The sequence below is a fragment of the Macadamia integrifolia genome, chromosome 1 (assembly GCF_013358625.1).
Source record: "Macadamia integrifolia cultivar HAES 741 chromosome 1, SCU_Mint_v3, whole genome shotgun sequence".
In the NCBI taxonomy this organism is placed as follows: domain Eukaryota; kingdom Viridiplantae; phylum Streptophyta; class Magnoliopsida; order Proteales; family Proteaceae; genus Macadamia; species Macadamia integrifolia.
This window is the reverse complement of record NC_056557.1, coordinates 19,052,790-19,076,522: the sequence shown is the minus strand read 5'-3', so window position 1 is coordinate 19,076,522 and position 23,733 is coordinate 19,052,790. Positions and strand designations below refer to the sequence as shown.

General features: G+C 40.9%; 1 protein-coding gene across 1 annotated transcript in view; it reads right to left on the bottom strand.

Annotated features, from left to right (window-relative positions):
- LOC122071517 overlaps nt 1-23,733 on the bottom strand; it is a 64,742-nt gene that overhangs the window by 16,745 nt on the left and 24,264 nt on the right. The window contains exons 8-11 of the mRNA XM_042635919.1: nt 7,973-8,071; nt 5,330-5,392; nt 5,180-5,210; nt 2,970-3,016 (exon numbers count right to left, since the gene is read on the bottom strand). Coding sequence (XP_042491853.1) covers nt 2,970-3,016; nt 5,180-5,210; nt 5,330-5,392; nt 7,973-8,071 — 240 coding nt within the window. The remainder of the gene's footprint in view (nt 1-2,969; nt 3,017-5,179; nt 5,211-5,329; nt 5,393-7,972; nt 8,072-23,733) is intronic.

Sequence of the window (23,733 nt, the reverse complement as noted above, 5' to 3'; positions counted from 1 at the left end):
CCTTGACCCGGTCTTGGTCTATTTCTTCAATCCCTAGATCTGGTTCAATGATTCCAGTTCAATGGTTTGGTTCAATCCTGTCATTCAGATCTTGGTCTCATGTGCCGAGATGTCACTGGCAAGTATATTTTTACCATAACACATATCATCATGCATCAAGCATGCATGCTTCCCCATCACATCCATATCATTGTATAGCCAAACATCATGCTGCCATGTCATACATCACACCATGCAAACCTCCTCATGCATCCATCATGCCATGCATTAAGATACCATCACCTTTATCAACACATGCACATCTCATAAACTATGCATTCCATCCCAGCATCTCATCCCCATGTATGCATGCATGCTAACATGCCCTATGTCATCTCTTGTGTTGTCAACATGTGTCATCACCATGCCTACATTAGCTACCATACCCATGTCATCATGCCACTGTGCATCTCATCAATGCGACATCATCAAGTGGGGGCCCACACATCAACTCCCATGCACTAAAACACTCATATGTATGCAAGGTTCGAAATCTTGTTTTGTTTCAGTGGGTTCAAAAACTGAAGTTTGGTTTCGTTACGGCGAAATTTCGACCGAAATGGTGTATTTTTTTTTGTTTGTTTCAGTTAACTGTTTCGGTGGTCAAACGGCCATATTTTGACCTGAAACTTGGTGGGTAACTTATTTTAAGGTTAATAAACATGCTTAGAATATAAAAATGCAAAAATATTAGAACATGACATTGTTTTAGAGTTGCACCTTTGTTTGGCAGCAACCATTGAACAGTTCTGAAAATTTTACCTTGTTTTGGAGAAAGAACTTTACCTTTCCTAAGCTTTGAATGTGTAGATCTTGTAGGAGTCCAATAGAAGTCAAAATGTGTGATGACATGGCTAATTAGAGGCTTGTTGGAGACTTAGAGTGTTTTTCCTTCAAAATATGCAAATGGAACCGAAACCACTGAGACAGGCGAGACAGAGTTGAAATTTTGACCGAAATACCGAAATTTCGACCGAGATTTGGTATTTATAACACATGGAATGTACCGAGGCAAGCGAGATACCGAAACGATACTGAAATTTTGTACAAATGTTATTTCGGGCCTTATTTCGTTTCGGCAAAAGAAAAAAACACCAAAATTCTGCTGAAATTTTGACTAGATTTCGAACGATGTATGTATGCGGCACTTTTTTGGGGCATTTTGTCAAACACTTGGCATGTCTTGAGTGATCATACGAAAACGGCCATAACTCCATCATGAATCAAATCGAGGTGACTTCAGTTGTGTTGGAAAGATGACTCGATGATCTACAACTTTCCAGTTCATGCCACCTTCCAACTCGGCCATTTTGGCTGCCCAGATTGGCTCCAAAGTTGACCCATCTGTCCATTCTCAGACTGACATTTCCAACATTGCCCAGTATATCCCAATCAATACCTGACCTACCAACTAATTTCATAAACCTCAAAATCACTGGCAAGCAAACCTTGACTACCATGTCATCGCCTATGCTGCGTAGTCACTATCTGACACTGCCTGCACTGCCCTGACACTTTTGAACATTGCCATATCAATGTTTGACCACTCCACTACTGCCAAAACTCCTGTGAACCCTGTCACATCAATGCAGATGCCCGCCGACATCAGTACACTGCCTGGACACTTCTCTAATCCGCATTGCCACTCTATACTGTTGCTCTGTCGACTGTACTGCCATGTCACATTATCATCTGTCATAGATTGTGTGAGTGTTGAGTCTCACAGTGTTGACAACAATGAAAACACCACAATTGTCATATCCCCGATAACATATACACAGTTAAAGTAGACCAACAGTCGGTTCATTGGAGTTGTTAACATAGTTGTCACGGCGCCAAGGCGGTGGAGGGTTGTCTAAGAGCTTAGGCCAGAAGGCGCCTGCCTTAAGGCAAACAAGGCGACCAATTGTTATTTTTTATTTTTCCTATTTTCTAACATTATTTAGTAAGCTATATATACATTGTATCATAAAAAATCAAGATTAAGCAACATTAAGTCATTAAAAGTCAACATTTAGCTATATAAAATCATAAAAAATTAACATTAAGTCATTAAGTTATAAAAAATCAAAATTTAGAGAAATGCTCTGGTTCTATAATAAGTTTGACTGGTCAAATGATATTATTTTTATATGAGACTTTTTGTATCAGTTATAATATAAAACCCGCTTTCCAACAAGTCTAAGATTACTTAAATCTGAGTTGTAATGACAAAGTTATACTCCGGTCAAACTCATTTTTAAGTGTGAGAATGCTGTTAAAATTGCCTGAATGAAAATAATTTTATGGATATCAAAACAAAAAATTATTTTACCGGACTTTTGGGTTTTAGTAATGTTTTAATATGATAGAATTTATAAAATTTTCATAATTGAGAAAAACTCCAGCATTTAAAAGTTGAAAATCACCCCTATAACCAAAATCCAATTTTTTTTTCTTGGACTGGGAGGTTGACTTTTTATCCTTTTAGAATTTGATTTTTAAACTATTTTTATTGGATTCAAATAAAGGGGGTATTTGCTTATTTATAAATAATATCATCTTAAGTAAATGAAATAACAAATTTTAAAAGCATTTACTTAAATGATATTTGGCATAAATAAGTGCCAAAACACAAGGCGGCATGCAGTGCAATAAGGCGACTGTTGCCTAGGCCCCAAGCAAACCGCCTGGACGCCTAGGCGACGCCTTGACAACTACGGTTGTTAAAGAGCATCCATTGGAATATTATGATCATAAAAAAGAATGTAGCACAGTGTAGAGCATCTATCATTCAATTATATTTTATTTTATTTTGTTTTATTATTATTTTTTTGGGGTGGGGGGTATGGGGAGTTGTATTCCATGCAGTTGCAGACATTAGATATAGCTCATCACACAGTGTTTGAAGATCACCAACACTAACTTATTAGTGAATGAAGAACGAGTACCTGCCCTAAGCCAACAACTCCAATAAGTTGCAGTGTCTTCTCCCACTCTGCGATCAAAATATATAATTTTAGTGTGGGAAAATTTCTAAACATCAATCAATTTAAAATCTATTAAAATGAAAATATACAAACATTGAGTTTTGATAGGAAAAATTAAAAGTAGTAACTGGTTCCTAAACGAAAAAAGGATTACAATTATAAAAACCAACGTTCTCTACCCTCCACATTAACAAAACATAAGGGTCAAAGTCTCTGATGCACATAATATTCTCATTTACAACTAATCTAATAGATTCTCTAGTATAGTTTTCAGTTTTTTTATTCTTTTTTTTTTGGGGGGGGGGGGGGTTGAAGAAGGGTCAAAAACAATATCTTTTTTCTTTCTTTTAATTACTGGCAACAAAGAAAATTTTCATTACAACATCAAAGTTAACTTGTTAAAAAGAAAAAAAATAAAAAAATAAAAAACCACTCCAAGCTCTCTATAAAGAGGCCAATTTTACCTCTCCTAGGCTCTCTCCCACTGGGGCCTTTGTCTTAGCGCTGCTTATACTCAATCTATATCCTTGATTAGATTTGGATTAGTTGTCCTCTCTTGTAATTGCTTGTTGAATTTGTACCCATGGCAGATTCTTGTTTGAGGATTTTGGGATATCAGTTACTCAAGAAGTAAGGGGTCGTTCCTCTGGTCATGACTATCCTCTCTTCTCCTACTAGCATCATCAAGTTGGATGGAGCAACTATCTGATCTGGTCTTGGTCTTACTACTTATCGATTGCTGGTCGTCATTATGCCGGGTTTCTCACGGGAACTTCAGAATGTCCAACTATTGCAGGTTCTACTCAAGATAAATGGAATGCTGCCAACGGGATAGTAATGTCCTATTTTATTAATTCAATGTCCCATTCTATTGCTCGGACATATCTATTACTTGATTCTATTGCTAAAATCTGGAAGGCCGCTAAGACCACTAATTCCCATATGGCCAAGTGTGCCCAGTGTTTTGAATTGAGGAAGAAGGTCCATCAGGCTACGCAAAAGGAACTTTCTGTAGCTCAATACTACTTTGATCTGCAGGGTATGCAGAATGAGATTGATTATTATGAGATTTATCAACCTATTTATGAGACTAATGTTGTTGGGTTTAAGAAGCGTATAGAGGAGCTCCGCATTTATGATTTCCTGGCATGTCTCAATGTGGAATATGATCATATTAGGGCTAATGTGCTTAATCGTGATCCATCACCCACCCTTGAAGAAGCCTATTTGATCATACAGGATGAGGGAAAACATTGATCTGAGATGTTACAGCTTGTTTCTTACGATCGTCTGCTCTTGTTTCTTTTACTAGTACAAGTTCTTGACCTATTACTTCATCCTCTTCCGACAAACCGGTTATCAAATGTGACTTTTGTGGCAAGGAGCGTAACACAAGGGAGACTTATTGGAAGCTTCATGGACGTCCTACTAATTCTCGTGGGCGTAATCAGGATTGTGGGAAGAACACTTAGGCCAATCAGTCTCCGAGACTACAATTGATTCTAATAGCTCCACCACTACAGATGCATCCTTCTCTACTAATGAAATGGCTATACTTCGTCGTATGTTGACTCAAATGGGATCCTCTACTACTGCTACTGCCTCCTCTTTACGACCAATCACTGCCTCCCACTCATCCCACTCATCCCACTCATCCCACTCAGGTACTAAAGTTTGTGGTCATAGTGCATCTGTAGCCTCCCAATCCTGGATAATTGACTTTGGGGCTACTGATTACATGACCGGTTTACACACCTTTTCTACCTATTGTCCCTCCTCAGGTAATACCAAAGTTCGTGTTGCTGATGGTTCCCTTTCCCTCCTCACTTATTATTATTTTTTCTTTCCCTCTCTCGGATCCATGTAGCTGACCCCATTTAGTTGGGAGAAGGCTGAGTTTTTGTATCTCACAAAGTTCAAACGTTGTTAGCATATGGAATCTTGTTTTGAAAAATTAATTTTTTTTTATTACATCTCCATAGTTGTCATGCCACCTAGGCAACCTAAGGTATTGGAGGGGCAAGGATGCAACATGACACCAACAAGGTGACCAAAGCGCTTGGTCGCCGTAACTATGTACATCCCAATATCCTAATTGTTTCTCCCTTGATTCCTTTTATATAGAGTAAATTTAAAAATAAAATAAAATAAAAAATGGAAATTATACTCACCGAGTAAAGCATAAAGGCTTGCAACTAAGCCCTGCACAAAAGCACAAGAAAAGAATTAACAAGATACGAAATTGACAATATTAAGGGCCATACAATTAACTTTTCAATGTCAATAGTAAACTTGCAACACAAATGCAACATGGTCCTTACCACACCATACCCAATAACCTGTACTGGTGTAGGCTTGATATCCTCAAGAATTGCCTCGGCTTCCTGTATATAATATTAGGTTACTACCAAGTAATGTAACTTAAAAAAGGAATCAGATATCCAAACATTATGAACATATAGAAATTCAACCCTAATAGTTTGAATTCTAGGTTTTGGATGGAAGCATATGACTAGAACTAGAGCACATATATTAGGTAAGGTGTGTGAAGGACACAACATTTATTTTTGTCTTCCCAAGAGTTTATTCAGTTCGTATGGCCAAATGTGCATTGATGCAAATTTCAACAAGGTAAGGAATCATTGCTATTTCTTATTTAGTTAGGCTCCAAGGAGAGTTGAACCCATGACCTCTTAATTATGAAGTGTTGGTCCCTGAAAACTAAGCCACCCCTTTGGGTTAATCATTTATTAACTCCATGACACAGAATCCTATCAACCAGCATATCATAATTTTCCAACTAATCAGAGGTCTCCACTGTTGGGAAAAATAAAGCCATTACCATATGTGCACAAATCAGTGGAGATACACAACAACCAAGTATGTACAAAGCTAATAATGCAGATAATTCAAACAAGCCAACCACAAAAGAAAAACACACATTTATAATGTGAAAACCCCTTCCAAGGAGAAAGGGAAAAACCATGGTACCGTGTCCATTAAATCTTGCACTATGATCAACAATGGAATTACAGTCCTCTAGTCAATGCAAGAGGTTACCAAACATCAAGATCAATAAATCTACTGGGGAAAACAAAGTAACTCACCAAAATGGATGGTTAAGCAAAGATATTGTACTCTCACCTTAAGACCTGACATGACAAACACATGAAGAATTACAGAACCTTCCCTTCTCTTGACAGAGAAAACACCATCAAGCTGCTACCGACATATGAGGAACACTCCTATGCATGAACTATTGTGTGTGCACCACAATTGTCATAGTGCAAAGGTGAACCAAGGCATCGGAGGGATGCCTAAGCACTTAGGAGAAAAGTCGCCCACCTTAAGGCGAAAAAGGAGACCAAGTCTTATTTTTTATTTTTTCACTTTTCTAACATTATTTAGTATGCTACATATACCTTGTATCATAAAAATCAACATTAACCCACATCAAGTCAACAAAAATCAACACTAAGCCACATCAAATCATAAAAAATCAACATTAATTCACATTAAGTCATAAAAAAAACATTTAGAGAAATGCTCTTGTTTTATAATAAGTTTGACTAGTCAAATGATTTTAATTTACATGAGATCTTTCGTATTAGGTATATCACAAAACTAGATTTCCAACAAATCTAAGGATCTAAGATTACTTAAATCTGAGTTGTAATGACAAAGTTATGTTCCAGCTAAACTTATTTTAAAGTGTGCAAATGCTATTAGTTACCTGAATGAAAATAATTTTATGGACATTAGCATAAAAGATTATTTTACCGGACTTTTGGCTTTTAGCAATGATTTACCATGATAAGATTTATAAAATTTTCAGAATTGAGAAAAACCATAGCATTTGAAAGTTGAAAATAGGCCCTATAACCAAAAAATCCAGTTTTTGTCCTTAGACTGAGGGTTGACTTTTTTCCTTTTGGAATTTGATTTTTAAATTATTTTTATTGGATTCAAATAGGGGTATTTGCTTATTTATGCCTATGAATAATATAATACTTAATTGGCATAAATAAGTGTCAAAACATAAGGCTGCGTAGTTCTCGGTCCCCCGAACCTCGCACATGCTGAAGCCTCGTGCACTGGGTACGCCGTTTAAGTGCCAAAACATAAAGCAACATGCAGTGCAATAAGGCAGCAGTCGCCTAGGCCTTAGGCAAACTGCCTAGACGCGATGCCTTAACAACTATGGTGTGCACCACCCTTGTCCATGCACCATTCCGTGGACACTATTATTTGTGTGCATCATCCCATGTACACTATAATTTATGCGTATACCATTCTATGTACACTATTCACTGTAGAAGAAACTAGAAGGACTATACGAAAAGGAAGAATTCTGGCAACAAGACTTTCCTGATTAAAAAGCTTGTTAACTTGAAGTATAAGAAGGAATTTCAGTTGCAAAACATTGAATGAGGTGTAAGCAATGTGAATTAGCTTTCCTCTATGAAGATAGTGTTTGACGACCCTATTAGAGCTGATTGGAGGGCAACAATCCATGTAGCTGACCCCATTTAGTTGGGATAAATGTGAGTTGTTGTTGTTGTTGTAGCTTCTTAAGCTATTTCACTCTGGTGGTGGTTTTCCATTCTTAAAAACTAATTTTTTGATTTCCTAGAACACAGCTGCCTAACAGGTATTTAAAGGAAGAAGTTTGATTCCTCATTTCACTAAGACATATTCAAGGTATTAATATTTTTATTTTTTTCACTTTTTTTGGGCAGGTCGGAGGGTTCTGGATAAGTAGTAATGTTGAACTTTAATCAGTTTACCAGAAGAATCACATTAGCCATAAATACTGTGGTTAAAATAAATTTCAGCTATCCCAAAAAATAAAGAGGCAAATCATCAGACAGAAAAGAACTTCACAGAGCACCCATCAACCAGAGAAAAAAATCATTAAATTTTTTTCTTTTTTTTTGGGTGAATCTCACTGACGTTATAATTACCTCATTCAGTATAGTAAAAGTCGTCTCAGGTTTCAAGTCTTTAATCCGTAGACCATCTTTTGCCCAAGAACGAAAACCCCCTTGAACTCGATATGGTTTCTGTCATATACAACAAATTAAATCAGCTAATACATCAAAACTAATTTTCCAGATCTAGAATAATAATGATCACGTTAGCTACTGGATGTTGATGAGATACAAACAAGCTATAAGAGAACAGTTATGGTGGCGTAATGATGCAGGGCTTAAGAGAATAAATGCAAGCAATAGATTCTAGGTTTGGATTTATTGATTAAGCATTCATGAAGCCATGTATTTCAGAGTTGGTGAATTTCGAAGAATATAAACTGTGCAAGAGGTACAAAAGCAGTCAAGTTGAAATTTAATTGAGATCGATAGGTTTGGTTCATAGGAAATTCTAGGGGGGTCGATTGGAGTGGACATGCAATCTTCACTGAGTGACCAAGACAACCAAGATAGGGCTGTCAATGGATTGGATTTTTGTCCACAACCAATTCAATTATCCTGGTTATGGAAATCCGATTAATATCAGAACTGATTACTATAGCATGCATATCCTTCTACCATACATAATGACTTCAGGAGTATCCAATATTTTTATTCATAAGATTCATAAAGCTCAAAAACTTAAATAATTATAAATTTATATTTTTCATAGGTAAATAAAAAAATTATAGAATTACAATTTGAGCTTAAGATAAAAAAACATGTATACCATGTAAAGGTATTTATACCATTCTTTCATAGTTGTTTAGGCATTGCCTAGGCGTCTAGGCATCCAGGCACCTTCTTGGGGCCCCAAGGCGATAGTAGTCCTTACTAGATGCAGGGAAGGCAACCACCTTGCCTTGTGGTCTTTGAGGGGTGGGGGGGACACCATATTGTGAATTTATATTTTATTTTTATTTCTTATTCTAATTCTAACCCCATTATTGGTTGTGTATAGAATTATGAAGTACATGTACGATGCAGAATCATGCTGCAACGTGGAAAAAAAAAATGAAAAGGGGAGAACAAACTCAGAGAATATTTGACACCACCCCACCCATCCCCCAATGGCTCATCCCCAACCTGCGCTTTTTGGTTTAAAGGTCCACCATCTGCACCTCTGGTCTCTTCGATGAACACTATTTGTTGTAATAATGGGTTTAGGAATGTTGTTAAAATCCAAATAGGTCCTTAAGTTCTTTAGGGATTTAATGGTTCTAGTAATATTCTAGAGCATTCTCTCCATTATTATAAATAAAGAGGGCTAGTGTCATGTTAGACACAAGTCATTACTCCATTCAACATAGTATCTGAGGCTAGATCCAAACCCTAAGGGCTCCCATCTCCATCTCTCTTTCTTGGTTTTTGTTCACAATGCCTCCTTCCATCATCTCTCTCTCTCTCTCTCTCTCTCTCTCTCTCTCTCTCATTGGGTAGTCCCTTGAACCACCAAGAGAGACCTCTAGTTCCTTCCATCTTCTTTCCTAGGCTCCCAGATTCCCTTCTCCAATGATCTGAGAGACCCATCTCACCTTCTCTTATCAATTTTCAGGATTTACCACCTTGGTCAATTTTTTATATCAAGGTATTTTTTCCCTATTTGATGCATCGATCGGCTTGAAGATGATTGCAGTTGGTGCTATTGATCCTTGTAGTGGTATTTACTAGCCACTTTACTATCTCGGGACTCTATTCCAGAGCTTTACCCAAAATCAATTCTTTGGGTTTCCTCCCTTTATCGATTTTTGGGTTTTCAAGGTTTTTCCCTGCTTCATAGTGCTTCTTCTACCTTTGACTAGTGTATTAGCTTGGTGCAGCTCCCTTGAGTGGTAACCATGTCTTCAAGCTCATCTGCTTCCACTAGTGGTGACATCTCTAGCACCCTTCCCACTTTTCCTCCTTGTGCTATCAAGCTTGATGGCACCAACTACCTTATGTGGTCACGCTCGTGTTGTATCTCCATCAAATCCCACAATAATTATGGGTACTATAGTGGAACCACAAAGTGGCCTACCACAGGTACTGAGATTGATAAATGGGAGTTGCACATTCTCTTGTTATGGCTTTCCTTGTCAACTTACAGTCACAGATCTCTCATGGCTATCTCCTTCTTGATTCCACTGCAAAGATACAAAAGTCTGTACATGAGATTTACTCCCAGGTTGGGAATGATGCTCAGGTATTCGAACTACGTCAGAAGGTTTGTGATTTGAAGCAAAAGGGGCTAATTCTGTCATATTACTACCATGAGTTGTACACTCTATGGCATGAGTTGGACTTCTACGAGGAGTATGTTCCCACCACTCCTATTGACATCACCGACTTTCAGAAACAAGAAGACAAGATTAGAGTCTATGACTTTTTGGCGGGGCTGAAATGTGGAATATGATTAGTTACAGGCTCAGGTTTTGAGCTAGTTTCCCTTTCCTACTTTGGAGCAAGCCTATGCTATGACACAACTTGAAGACAAGCATTGTACTACTATGCTTCCACAGCCTATTACCGCTCCCACCGAGGGATCTACAATTGCTTTTGGCACTCAAGCCGTTGTGTAGCCCCACAGTCTGGTGGATCCTATACTAGAGTTCCAGTGAAGTGCGATTACTGTGGCAAGGAGCATCATACCAAGAAGCACTACTGGAAGCTTAATGGCCGTCTTGCTGATACATCTACCAAAGGGTGTGGGAAGGGTCGTGGTGGTACTTCTAGTCAGGCCAACCATGTTGATGTCCCAGACTCTGACTCTGCACCTAGCATCTCTGCAGCCTCTCTATTATTTGATAAGCTTATTGCCTTCCGGCATCTTCTAACGAGTATGAAGCTCCCTGCATTTGCAACTGCGAGTTCTGCTTATTCTACTCCATCAAGTTCAGGTTCCTATTTATATGGTCATAGTACGTCTGTTAATAATACCCTATGGATTATCGACTCTAGGGCATCAGATCACTTGACAAGTTCTTTGGTTGTTTTGCCTCAGTATACTACTTGCCTTAGTATTGGTAAGGTCAAATTAGCTAATGGGACTCATCCCACTATTTTGGGAAAGGGCTCTTATCCCTTTGAACCATTTTGCATGTTCCACCTTTTCCGACTAACTTATTGCGATTAGTAGTCTTACTTCCAATCTTAATTGCAAAGTCACATTTTTCCCGTCTCATTGTATTGTTATAATGGGTTTTAGGGAAAGCATCAGTTACCAAGTAAATCCTAAGGGGTTTAATGGTCTTTGTAATTCTCTAGAACTTTCTCTCCATTATTATAAATAAAGAGGCTAGTGTCATATTTGACACAAGTCATTACCCCATCCAACATGGTATCAGAGCCAAAGGATCCAAAACCCTAAGGGCTCTCTCTTTTCTCCACCTCTTTTTCTCTTTTTCATTTTTGTCTCTCTCCCAGCGCCTCCCTCCATCTCTCTTCATCTGCTTCTCTCTCATGGTGGAAGCTTCTTAAATCACCAAGAGGGTTTCTAGCCTCCATCCATCCTTCCTGTGGGCTCGCAAAATCTCTTCTACAATGATCTGAGAGACCCAAATTTCATTACTTTTTAAGGGTTTTTTTCCCTAAAATTGTTTTTCCATTACTAGGATGCTTTTCCCCTACTCGATGCTCCGATCGTCTTGATGTTTGTTGTGATTGGTGTTCTTGTAGTGGTATGTACTAACCACTTTTCCATTTGAGGTCTCTATTCTAGAATTATCCCCAAAATTGATTTCTCAGGGTTTTCCTCCCTTTATCGATTTTTGGGTTTTCTAGCCTTTTCTTGGTTTTTTTGGGCTTTCTCTATCTCCAGCTAGTGTCTCTTCTATTTTCACAGCCCCCTAGCAACCATATCTACCAGCTCTTTTGCTTCTACTGGCGGAGACACCACGGCTCTTCCTAACTTTCCTCCCTATGCTATCAAACTTGATGGCACAAAATACCTTACGTGTTCATGCTCGGTTTACATCTACATCAAGTCCCATGGCTACTACAGGTACCTCACCGGAACCACAAAGCGTCTAACTATCGATCCTGAGATTGGCAAGTGGGAGTGCACCAACTCTCTGGTCATGGCCTTCCTTGTCAACTCCATGTTGCCACAACTTTCACTTGGTTATCTCCTCCTTGAATCCACCACGAAGATCTGGAAGTTTGTCTAGGATATTTATTCCCAGTTGGGAATGATGTGCAGGTCTTTGAGCTTCGTCTGAAGGTTCGTGATCTGAGGCAAAGAGGGCATACTCTGTCACAGTATTACCATGAGTTGCGGAAATTGTGAACTGAGCTTGACTTCTATGAGTATACTCCTTCCAACCTTGTAAATGTCACCAATTTTCAGAAGCAAGAGGGCAAGATTTGGGTCTATAGCTTTTTGGCAGCTCTGAATGTGGAGTTTGATCAGCTGCAGTCCCAGGTTTTGAGACGTGACCCCTTTCCTAACTTGGATCAAGCTTACGCTGTGATCCTACGAGAGGACAGCTGACGTACCATTATGCTTCCATAGCCTACTGCAACTCTTACTGAGAGATCTGCACTTGTCTTTGGCATTCAGTCCCTTAGTGCAGCCCCACAGTCTGGTGACTCCTCTACCAAGACTCCATTTTAGTGCGATTACTATAGAAGGAGCGTCACACCCGGTCACACAGAACCGGACCGGTGACTGGGTTAACTCCAGTTAACCCAAACCTGCCAGGATCATCTGATACAGTATCCAACCATAGCATACACACAACTAAGAAAATCATTCAAGAGTTCAGCGGCAGACTTAATTTACCTGTAATTTCCCCCAACATACTTGATACCCAAATTGTAATACATAGTCAAGTACATGTGGGCTCGCAGGCATGATATTTACACAAGAAGAATACAATTTACATATCAAGTACACAAAAGGGATCACCAAAAATTCAAAGAGTAAGCTCAGCTCGGTATCAAAACTGAGATCCCGCAGCACAGCCCTTGCACGAGCAATCCGTGCCGTGCTCTAATTCCTCGGGGACCCACCAATCCTCTTCAGGGAATTCAACTGTGGGGCCCGACCCTTGCTCTTCAGGTTGATGACCTGCAAAATCCTCTAAAAGGGGTGCACACGTGGGATGAGCTCACTAGCTCAGTAAGTGAAAAGAAGGACTACACAGCAGTCCACACAACAATCACAACCATATGCACTATATGCTATGCAATTCATTTTTAAATCACATCCACCTAAACAACATTACTAAGTCTTTGGTTTAGTGCTACTACAACCACAGTGCGCGTATACTTCGGGTACGAGCCGCGAACTCCATCCCGCGATACGCCCATAGGGCTGTCGGAGAAGGCCCACCGTGAGTACTCAGAGAAGTAAAGCATGCCGACCACCGGCTCTCAACATAAAAGTAAATGACCGAAAATAAAGGTGCTGACTCCAGCAATTTAAAAGCAGTACGATTGGCCCTCTTGAATATACCACCGGGGTTGCCGACTGTCCTAACGGCCAGCCGGGCGTATGTCTAACCGCCACAGTGACCCGACAACCGCAACCACTGCTTCTCCCCAAATGGTAACCCAACACCTCAACCCCTGTTGGGAAGGGTCGTAGCACGGGAAGATGATAATCCTACACCGCATGCTCCTATATGACATAGTACGATTGCATAGTGCCTCCGCGTCCCATTCCACGGGCCAACAATACACTCGTTTCCAAGCCGACTACGGCATCTAGTCTATTAATGCATCATGCACAATGATGTCAACATTCATCACATAAGCACATCATCATTTGACACTGAGAAAATAAACACAACACACATGACATAAGAATATGAGGATGGCTAAGCTACAAAACATTTGCATGATGACATGGCTAGTCTAGATACAATTAAATGAATGCCAAACAAGCCTTAAAATAAGGCCAAACGTCCTCTCCCCACTTACCTGTAGTGTACAAATACTCACGCCTGGTACGGGTGAGATCCGGTGCGAGAAGCGTAAGATTTAGTGAACCTATCATAAGTGAACGGGGTTAGCATTTCGCCACTTTGGGGTCAAAACTAACAAGATTTGATGACAAAATCATGTTTAGAATCCTAAAAGAAGGTCGTACGTCCGTTTTGGGTTCGTTCGGACGTAGAAATCATGTTGGGAGTTTCTCAGGTGGGTCAGACAGCCCACCTGTCTTGACCGGCGGGTAGGTCGACCCACCGGTCTTGACCCACCGATCATGACCGGCGGGCAGGTTGGCCCGCCGGTTGACCCCGAGGGCCCTGCTAGGACCGGCTAGCAGGTTGGCCTGCCGGTCGGCCCCGCCGGTTGGCCCTGCTAAGGCCGACGGGCAGGTTGGCTAGCCGATCGGCCCACCGGTTGGGCCAACCGGTTGGCCCCAAGGGCCTGCCCTCTCAGGCGGGTGCCCTCAGGCGGGCCATTTGGCCCACCGGTCTTGGCGGGAAAATACCATTTTTCCCCAAACCTTCCCCAACCTTTGGGGAATCAAATGGGGCTTTCCCAAACCCATTCTCCACACAATCAATGTCTCATAAGATGGTTCTAACCTAGATCTAGGTTAGATTTAAGGAATGGAAGCCATCTTACCTTCTTTGCTCAAGAACTCTTTCAAAAACCCCAAAATCACCTCAAATCACCAATGCTCCTCCAACCGTGGAAACACTTCTTCAAATCCTTCAAAATCAACACATGAACCATCTATTAAACCTTAGATTCATCATCTCAAGGGGGATTTACAAGACCTCAAGAAACACTACCCAAATCAAGGGTTTTAATTGGGTATGGTGAAAGTTTAAGGAACCTAGCCTTTGCTCACCTCTAAACGTAGATCTCGTGTTGGAGATCACTCTTCCGGCATCGGAATGGGAAAATCAAACCTTGGCGCCGCTGAAATCCATTTCTTCTTCCTCTTCCTTCCCCTTTCTTCTTCGTTCTCTTTCCTCTCTTCTTTTCTCTCTCCTCTTAAATCTTCTCACCAACTATTCAGTGTAATAAATGAGATATTGAAAAAAAAAAACATAAATCCTGCTATTTATACTTTCTTAGAATCATTAGTGACACATGGGTGGGTCACTCAGGTGGGCGGATGCGCCCACCTGTGACCGGCCACCTGAGGGCCAAAAATTGGCCAACAAGCGGGATTTTGACAGAATTCGACTCTCAGCACGAATCTCACTCTTGGCATAAGATGTAATATACGTATGCGCCTTAAGATACGGCTACATACCTGCTTTATCCGTACATGGCCTTATGATATGTGCATGTACACGGCTTGGGCCAACCAGTGTTCAAAGTTACCCTCGCCATCATGGTCCATAAGGAACCCGCCGTAACCCTCTCTGGTTCGGGTCCTGCATGGTTAAACCGGGTCAACCGTGTAATTAGACCGGGTTTGAAAAGTAGGGTATCATAAGGAGCACTGCTGGAAACTTCATGGTCGCCATACTGATACATCTAGCAAAGGGCGAAGGAAGGGTCGTGTCGGTACTCCTGGGCAGGCCCATCATACTGAGAGCCCTGACTTTAACTATACTCCTAGCACCTCAGCAACCTCGCTATCATCTGATAGCTTACTACCCTCCGATGTCTTTTGGTACATCCGGACTCTCCTACACCTGCCACTGCGAGCTCTGCTCATTCCACCCCTTCTAAGTCAAGTATCTCCTTCTATGGCCATGATATGTCTGTCCCTTTTACACCTTGGATTATAGACTCTTGGGCTTCTGATCATATGACAAGCCGCTTGCCTCTTTTCTCATAGTACACTACTTGCCCTGGTAATGGTAAAGTCAAGTTGGCTAACTGGACTTATTCCACTATTCAGAGAAAGGGCTCTGTTAGTTGTACCCCTTCTTTATCCCTTTCTACTGTATTGCATGTTCCTTCTTTTCCCACAAACCTTTTGTCCATTATTAGTCTTACTTCCAATCTTAATGGCAAAGTCACATTTTTCCCGTCTCATTGTGTTTTCCAAGATCTGGTCATAGGGGCAACAACTGGCTCTGGTAGGGTGCGTGGTGGTTTATATTTGCTTGATGATGACTCGACATTGGTCTCTGGTCAGGCTCTTCAGACTTCTACGTCACCCCCCATCTCTGAGTCACTACAGTGGCATCATCGGTAGGGACATCCCCCTTTGGGAACTTTAGCTAGGGTTTTTCCTTCTTTTAAAAATTGTAATTCGAGTCAGTATTTTTGCGAGGCATGTGTTCTGACTAAACAAACTCGAAACACTTATTATGTTTTTGAAAATGAAAGTGCCACTCCTTTTTCATTGATACATTCTGATATTTGGGATCCATCCTGCTATGTGTCTGTCAATGATTACCGGTGGTTTATCTAATCTATTGATTGTCATTCTCGGACCACTTGGGTTTATATGATGCGAACCAAGGGCGAGACCTTCTATTGCTTTCAGTAGTTTCACCACATGGTTCAGACTCAGTTCGGTGCTACCATTAAGATCTTTCGAAGAGACAATGGTCGTGAATACTTCGAAGGGTCCTTTCAGGCTTACCTTTCCGATCATGGGATAATCCATCAGACTAGTTGTGTGGATACACCGGCTCCAGTTGCTAAGAGGAAGAATCGCCACCTTTGTGAGGTAGCACACTCTCTTATGTTTGAGATGCATGTTCCTTCCCAGTACTAAAGTGATGCAATTCTCGCTACTGCCTTTCTTATCAATTGAATACCTTCTTGGGTCCATTGCTTTCACTCCCCTCTGGATCTTCTTCAAGGTTCTGCTGCTTTTCATGTTCCTCCTAAGGTATTCGGTAGTGTTTGCTATGCTTGCGATCATCATCCTCATGGAAAGTTTTAATACTCGTGGTCTCCGGTGCATTTTTATGGGGTATGCTCCTACTCAAGCTATCGGTGTTTTCATCCTCCCACTCGGCGTTGGTTTGTGACAATGGATGTTGTCTTTCACGGATCTACCTCCTAGTACACTGCAACACCTCTTCAGGGGGAGTCTCCTTCCATTGCGAAAGATGGGCCAATGCCTTTTGAAATTGCTATCCCTACCAATATCCCATTTCAGGGGAAGAGTGACACTACTACTTTGCCTCATTTAGAGATACGTGTTTATAGTCGCAGAGAGCAGACTCAGACCACTACACATCCAGCATCTACCCTACCATGCCAATTGTCTCCTCTCGAGCCTGATCTTGTCCCCTTGGACCCCACATTTTTTAACATTAGAACCGAAACCCCCAACTAGAGATGGAATTCCAGAACCTAAACAACTCAGTTGAGAGTTCCATGACAGGTTCAAGGGAAGTCCACCAATGATTGATAGGCCATTCCCCCCTTCTATCAGTCTTTTAATCCCTCATTCCACTAATTCATTGTTACTGATTCATTCAAGGCATAGACACCCCACTTCTTTGTCTTAGGTAATTCTCCTTCTGTTGATCAGTCTCTCTTGCCTATTGCTGTTCGTAAAGGCACTAGGTCTTGTACTTTACATCCTATTGCTAAAACTGTTTCTTATGACTCACTTTCTCCTTCCTATTATAGTTTTACGTCTTCTCTTTCCTCTGTGTCCATTCCCCACCATTAGCCACACCGCATCCATATCCAAGCCTATCCAGCACAGAAGCAGTTACGCATGGGATACACAATACCGAAATTACCATCGACCACAAAATGCATCCACAACTATAGCTAACTCTAATGCGCACCCAATGAATGATACAATCATCCACACGGCAATCACGATACCAAAACCACCTCAGCCACACAGGATCCCGTCACATAGTTCACAACATATATACAGTTTAAATAATTCACGTATGTTATATAATTCATAAATAATTGAACATGTTATATAATTCATAAAATCATACGAGCAGTTGAAATTATTTCTACATGATTGCTATGGCATGCACGCAGTTCTGTAATGTTAAAACACTCCGAAAATAAAGTCAAACTACCACTCACCTCATCTGTAGACAGGCCGGGTGAAATACCCAGTTGTGAACCCGATGTCAAACCCGCTAGGCCTCACCTTTCTGTGATTGTCTCTGTCCTAGGTACAAGGCTAAACGGGCGTCAATGAGTGTTGGAAACACCTAAGGGGGACCCAAGGTCTGCCCCAGAATATACGAGAACAGTCAATTTTGACAGTTCAGTACAGGTCACTGGAAACAAGTCACCGGATCCAGGGGCTAGTTCCAGTGGCTGTTTCCGGTGGCCATTTTAGTGATGTGTTTTGACAACCTTCTGTCCACCTTTAGCCATATACTAGGGGGTTACCCTAGGATGTGTACAAGGTCTTCTCGGCAACTTCTACTACGTGCGGGGACTCAAGTGGGGAGGTTCTAGTTCACTTACCGCTTAGGATCGGAAGGTATGAATTCCCTACAGCGTGACAGACCTGAAATGCATAGGCAAGTAGGGTCATTCCTCCCTCTGTGGCAATGGGCTGCCGCAAGCTAGAACCCATTGGTACTTTCTACATCCAGCCCGAGACTTATCACAAAAGTTCAAATTTTACCGGGTTAGGGCACGGGTGTAACAAGAGCACTACTAGGGGAAACAATCAATCAGGGGGGAGAAGTAGATAAAATTGAGATGGGGAGGCCTTAGAAGACAACAATAAGCACATTCCTTGGGGAATCTCTGACCGGGCGGTGGGGGAGGTAAGCAAGTTTGGTGCTGAAGTCAAAATAGATAGCCTTCCAAATCATGTCATAAGAGCGAGAGTTGGAAGTCCAGGTGGTTAATGGTAGCACAGAAAGCAAGTTTCCCAGCAATGTCGCAGATGATGGAGCCCCGAAAAGTCATGTCAACCCATCAACCATCTTCAAACAGAGCGTAATCTTCGTAGACGGACTTCCAATTCCCACTCTTATGATAAGATTTGGAATGCCATCTATTTTGACATCTCCACCAAACTCGGTTGCCTCAAACGGGGCCATATTAGAGATTTCCCTAGGAATAGATATATTGGTGTTGCCTGGGTCCTCCTTTTTAGATCCCCCCATGATGGTTGTATCCCTGGTTGTTTAGCTTTATTTTTTGGTTTGTTTTGCCCCGGTGCACCCCCATTTCATCTAGGGATTTGTCCCTTGTGGCTGGATGATTCCCCCTTGTATATTCTTCCCCTTGCTTAATTTACTTTTTTATTCATCTAAAAAAAGTGTAGATTTAATTCTATGGCTCATAGAATATGCGAACTCTTACGGTTGAGAAGGCTAGTCCTAGAGTTGGTGGTTTGATACTGAGGCTCCCATGCATCTCTATTGTGATAACAAAGTTCCCATTAATATAGCCCACAATCCTGTGCAATATGACCGAATGAAGGACATAAAGGTGGACAGACACTTCATCAAAGAGAAGATTGACTCTGGCTACATATGCACTCCTTTTGAGGACTAGTGATCAGTTGCAAATGTCTTCACAAAGAGGCTTATCCAGCATTAGTTCAGTACCCTCTTGAGCAAGCTAGGAATGTATGACATCTATTCTCCAACTTGAAGGGGAGTGTTAGAGTTTTTGTATAAAGGGTACTTTGGGAACTAGTTTACTTCTTGTCTTATATTGTATTTTCTCTTTTTTACCTTTTACCTCCCTAGGGAGGTGTATATAATTCCTTATATTATATTAGTGAGGTGATATAGGTGCGAGAGACATCATTCTCTCGCACACAACATTCTACCATCATTTCTCTTCTTTTTCTCCTTCAACCCTCTACTCCCTAGTCTCTTCTCTCATCTTGCTCGCTTGTTCTCTCATTATCCCTACATTCTAACTATGCTACACGTAACTTAGGCATACACCATACAACATTCAATCCGAATAACAAAAATATATATTAGGAATAAAGAATATAAAACTAACAAGCATAGAAATATGTTCTTCCGCTTCTTCTCGTTGAGGCGAAATGGAACGAAATCTTGTATTTTTATTAAAGTCAACTACTATGTCAGAAATCAGAACCAAAATATCTTTTTCACCCCCCTTGGCGGCTTCAATCAAGGGGCAATGACATTTAAAGCACAAGCACTAGGAAAGGTGTGAGTCCTTGAAAATATTCAGTTTTAAGGGAAAAATGCATGAAAACAATTGAAATATTATTGTTATGTTCTTCAACTAAATAGAATGATTTATGTGTTGTCCTATAATTTATTGTTAATTAGGTACATTTATTTGTGAATAAATAATAAAACATTTTTTCGCTATTCATTGAATTTTGAAAGGTAATCTATCATAAATGTTATACAAATTTTTCCGTTATCAAACCTCTTTTCACTTGGCTTATCTGCCCAGAAACTTTTGATTTCTATTTTTGTAAACGAGAAATTCACGGAAACTATTTAATAACATACAGCAAAGATGTGTTACCTACAAAATTAAAAGTGCTGAGAAGAAATAATGACTTGTGTCTAATGGACACAAACCAGCCCTATTTATAATATGGAAGAGAATATTCCAGAAATAAGTACAAGACTAAAATACCCCTAATAGACAATTCTACCTTTGTACCCTTTTGCAATACTCCCCCTCAAGCTGGTGCATATATATCACATATGCCCAACTTTGATAATATGATGAAGCATCTTACTACTAGGACCCTTAGTAAATACATCAGCTAATTGTTCACTACTGGGAACAAAAAACACAGTGACAAGACCCATATCCAGTTTCTCTTTGCTGAAGTGCCGATCAATCTCCACATACTTTGTTAGATATATTACATTAACAATGTTTTATCCCTCACAAGAAAGTTGTCAAGACATGTATATATCCAAAAATCATAACATCAAAAAATAAGGCATTGAATCATAACGGCAGCATCACCCTCAGCTCAAGGTGCAGTATAGGCACGTGTCACACGCAGAATCCAAGTCATGCTCCTCCAACTTTGGTGTCCACTAGTCACTACCCTACTTGGTCATGGAGGAGGTGTCACTGCTCATGGGCACGACGGTACTTGCATCATCATCTAAACAACAACACGTAGTGGTGTGTGCTCTAAAAGCTCAGTGAGGGATGGGGTTCATGCAAACAGTCACATATAGTCCATGTAGCTCAAGTTACAATAAAGGCACATGTGTCGCATGCACAATCCAAGTCATGCTTCTCGGGCTCCGGTGTCCACCAGCCACTACCATACTCGGCCATGGAGGAGGTGTCACTGCTCATGGGCACGACGGTACCTGCATCATCATATAAACTACACGCAGTGGTGTGTGCTCTAACTAGCTCAGTGAGAAATGGGGGTCATGCAAACAGTCACATATAGTCCATGAATGTGAAATGATGTAGTTGGTTTTTTTATTATCCACCTTACATCTAAGTCGGGTTCATACTACTACGACGTATTAGGCACTATATCGCACATCAGTCACCCAGCAATACAAACCCTAGTCATGGATAGAAGCCTGCCGGTTCCATAATGTGACATTGGTCATCCAACAAACCCTTATAACCCCCTCCTGGCAGCCACGACACCTGAAGTAACACATCAGCCACACCGGGCTAGTTCTCGCCTCTGACAACAATCATATTGTATCGCGAGAGTGGCATTCCGGAAAGGTTCAGTGGACCTACCACAATGGTTTATCCAACACCTCACCCCCGTTGGCAAGGGATCTTAGCATAGGGTTATCATAGGTGCAGAGTTAGAGTTTATGACCTCAGTATGGTTGGCCGACCAGAATTACCACGACCCTTTCCACGACCTTTGTCAAATGTATCAGCAGGGCAGTTATAAAGCTTCCAGTAGTGCTCCTTGATATGACGCTCCTCGTAGTTTTCGCACTTTATTGGAACTCTAGTAGAGCCACCAAACTGTGGGGTTACGTTAAAGGACTGAGTACCAAAAGCAAGTGCAGATCTCTCAATGGGAACGGCAATAAGTTGTGGGAGCAGAGTGGTACAATGGATGTCCTCAAGTTGGATCATAGCATAGGCTTGCTCCAAGGTAGGAAAAGGAGACCGACTAAGAACCTGAGCCCGCAACTAGTCATTCCACATTCAGCCCTACCAAAAAGTCATAGACTTTGATCTTGTCCTCTCATGTATGAAATCCGGTGACATCAACAGAGTGGTGGGAACAGACTTCTCATAGAATTCCAACTCATACGACAGTGTTCGCAACTCATTGTAGTATTGTGACAAAGTTAGCCTCTTTTGCTTCAGGTCACGAACCTTCTAGCGGAGGTCGAAAAACTGGGCATCATTCCTCGCTTGGGAGTAAATCTCCTATACATACTTCCATGTCTTTGCAGTGGAGTCAAGGAGATAGCCACGAGCAATCTGTGGCTGAATAGAGTTGGCAAGGAAAGCCATAACAAGAGAACTTCTACATTCTCATTTATCAATATCAATATCTGTGGTAGGCCGCTTTGTGGTCGCAATAAGGTACCCATAATAACCACAGCACTTGATGAAGATAGAGCACGAGCATGACCACATAAGGTAGTTAGTGTCATAAATCTTGATAGCACAAGAAGGGAAAGTGGGAAGGGTGCCGGAGTTGTCACCATCGGTGGATGCAGTCGAGCTCGCAAATCCAAACATGGTTAACACTCAAGAGGCTGCAAAGATGGGTGAAACAGAGTACTACAACCACTCCAGGCAGCAAAAGCACCAAAAAGAAGGAAAAAATCCTAAAACCCAAAAATCGATAAGGGTTTCAAAACCCTGAAAAATCGATTTTCTCTAGATTGGGAGCCAAACATGAAAAACTGGCTGGTATAGGCCATATAGCAAGTGAATAGCACCAAGGAAGGCATCATCAACATAGATTGATGCAAATAGCAGGGAAAACAAAACCTTGAGACATAAAAATCGATTAGGGTGAAAACCCTGAATTGAAGAAGGTAAGGAAAGGGTTGTCTCTCAAATCATCAAGAAAAGATCTAAGGTCACAGACAAGGAGAAGAGATGTAAAAGAGAGGCTCTCGGTAGTTTAAAGAAGCACCACCAAGAGAAGGAAGCAACAGAGGAGGCACGCACGAGCGAGAGAGAGAGAGAGAGAGAAGGAGATGGAGGCTAGGGTTAGGGTTTGGGACTGCGCTCTGATACCATGTTGAGAATGTTGAGAGGAATAATGACTTGTGTCTAAATGACACTAGCCCTCCCTTTTATAATAATGGTGATGCAAATACGGCTGCCCTTACCTAGTTGGACCAACATGACCGGCTTTGGAAGCCAAGAGCCAAGAAGAACCAGTCCAGCCCAGGTTTTGGTCTAACAAGGGTTGGAAATAAAATTAGTAGTTTACTTAGTATTTTATTTCATGCTTTTACTTTCCAGATTTGAATGTATGAGTTAAGATTTATTTCCTTGCATTGGTTTCCTTTTATGGTTGTTTCCTAGTTTAGGCTAGTTTCCATTTCAGTTAAGTTTCTAATTTCATGTTCCTATTTTCCTATATATTGGCTGTAATCGATTGAAGACTTAGGGCCCATTTGATAATGTTTCAAGAAACGCGTTTTTGCCGTTTCTGTTTCCAGAAACAGTAGAAACGGAGCAAAAAGCGTTTGATAAAACTGTTCCGTTTCACTTATTTTTAGAAATAGAAATAGAAATTTTTACTTATTTATGATTCAAGAAACGACCCAGGCGAAACAAGTTCAACTTGTTTCGCCGTTTCTAGAAACGACTTGTGGTAATTCTTTCACTGGTTACCATCGACTTCTAAAAACATGACTTATCAAACACCTTCAATTCCGTTTCTGTTTCTAGAAACGGAAATTTATGTTTCTGCCGTTTCTAACGGCAGAAACGTTATCAAACGGGCCCTTAGAGTGATTTTGATTATTGAATGAATA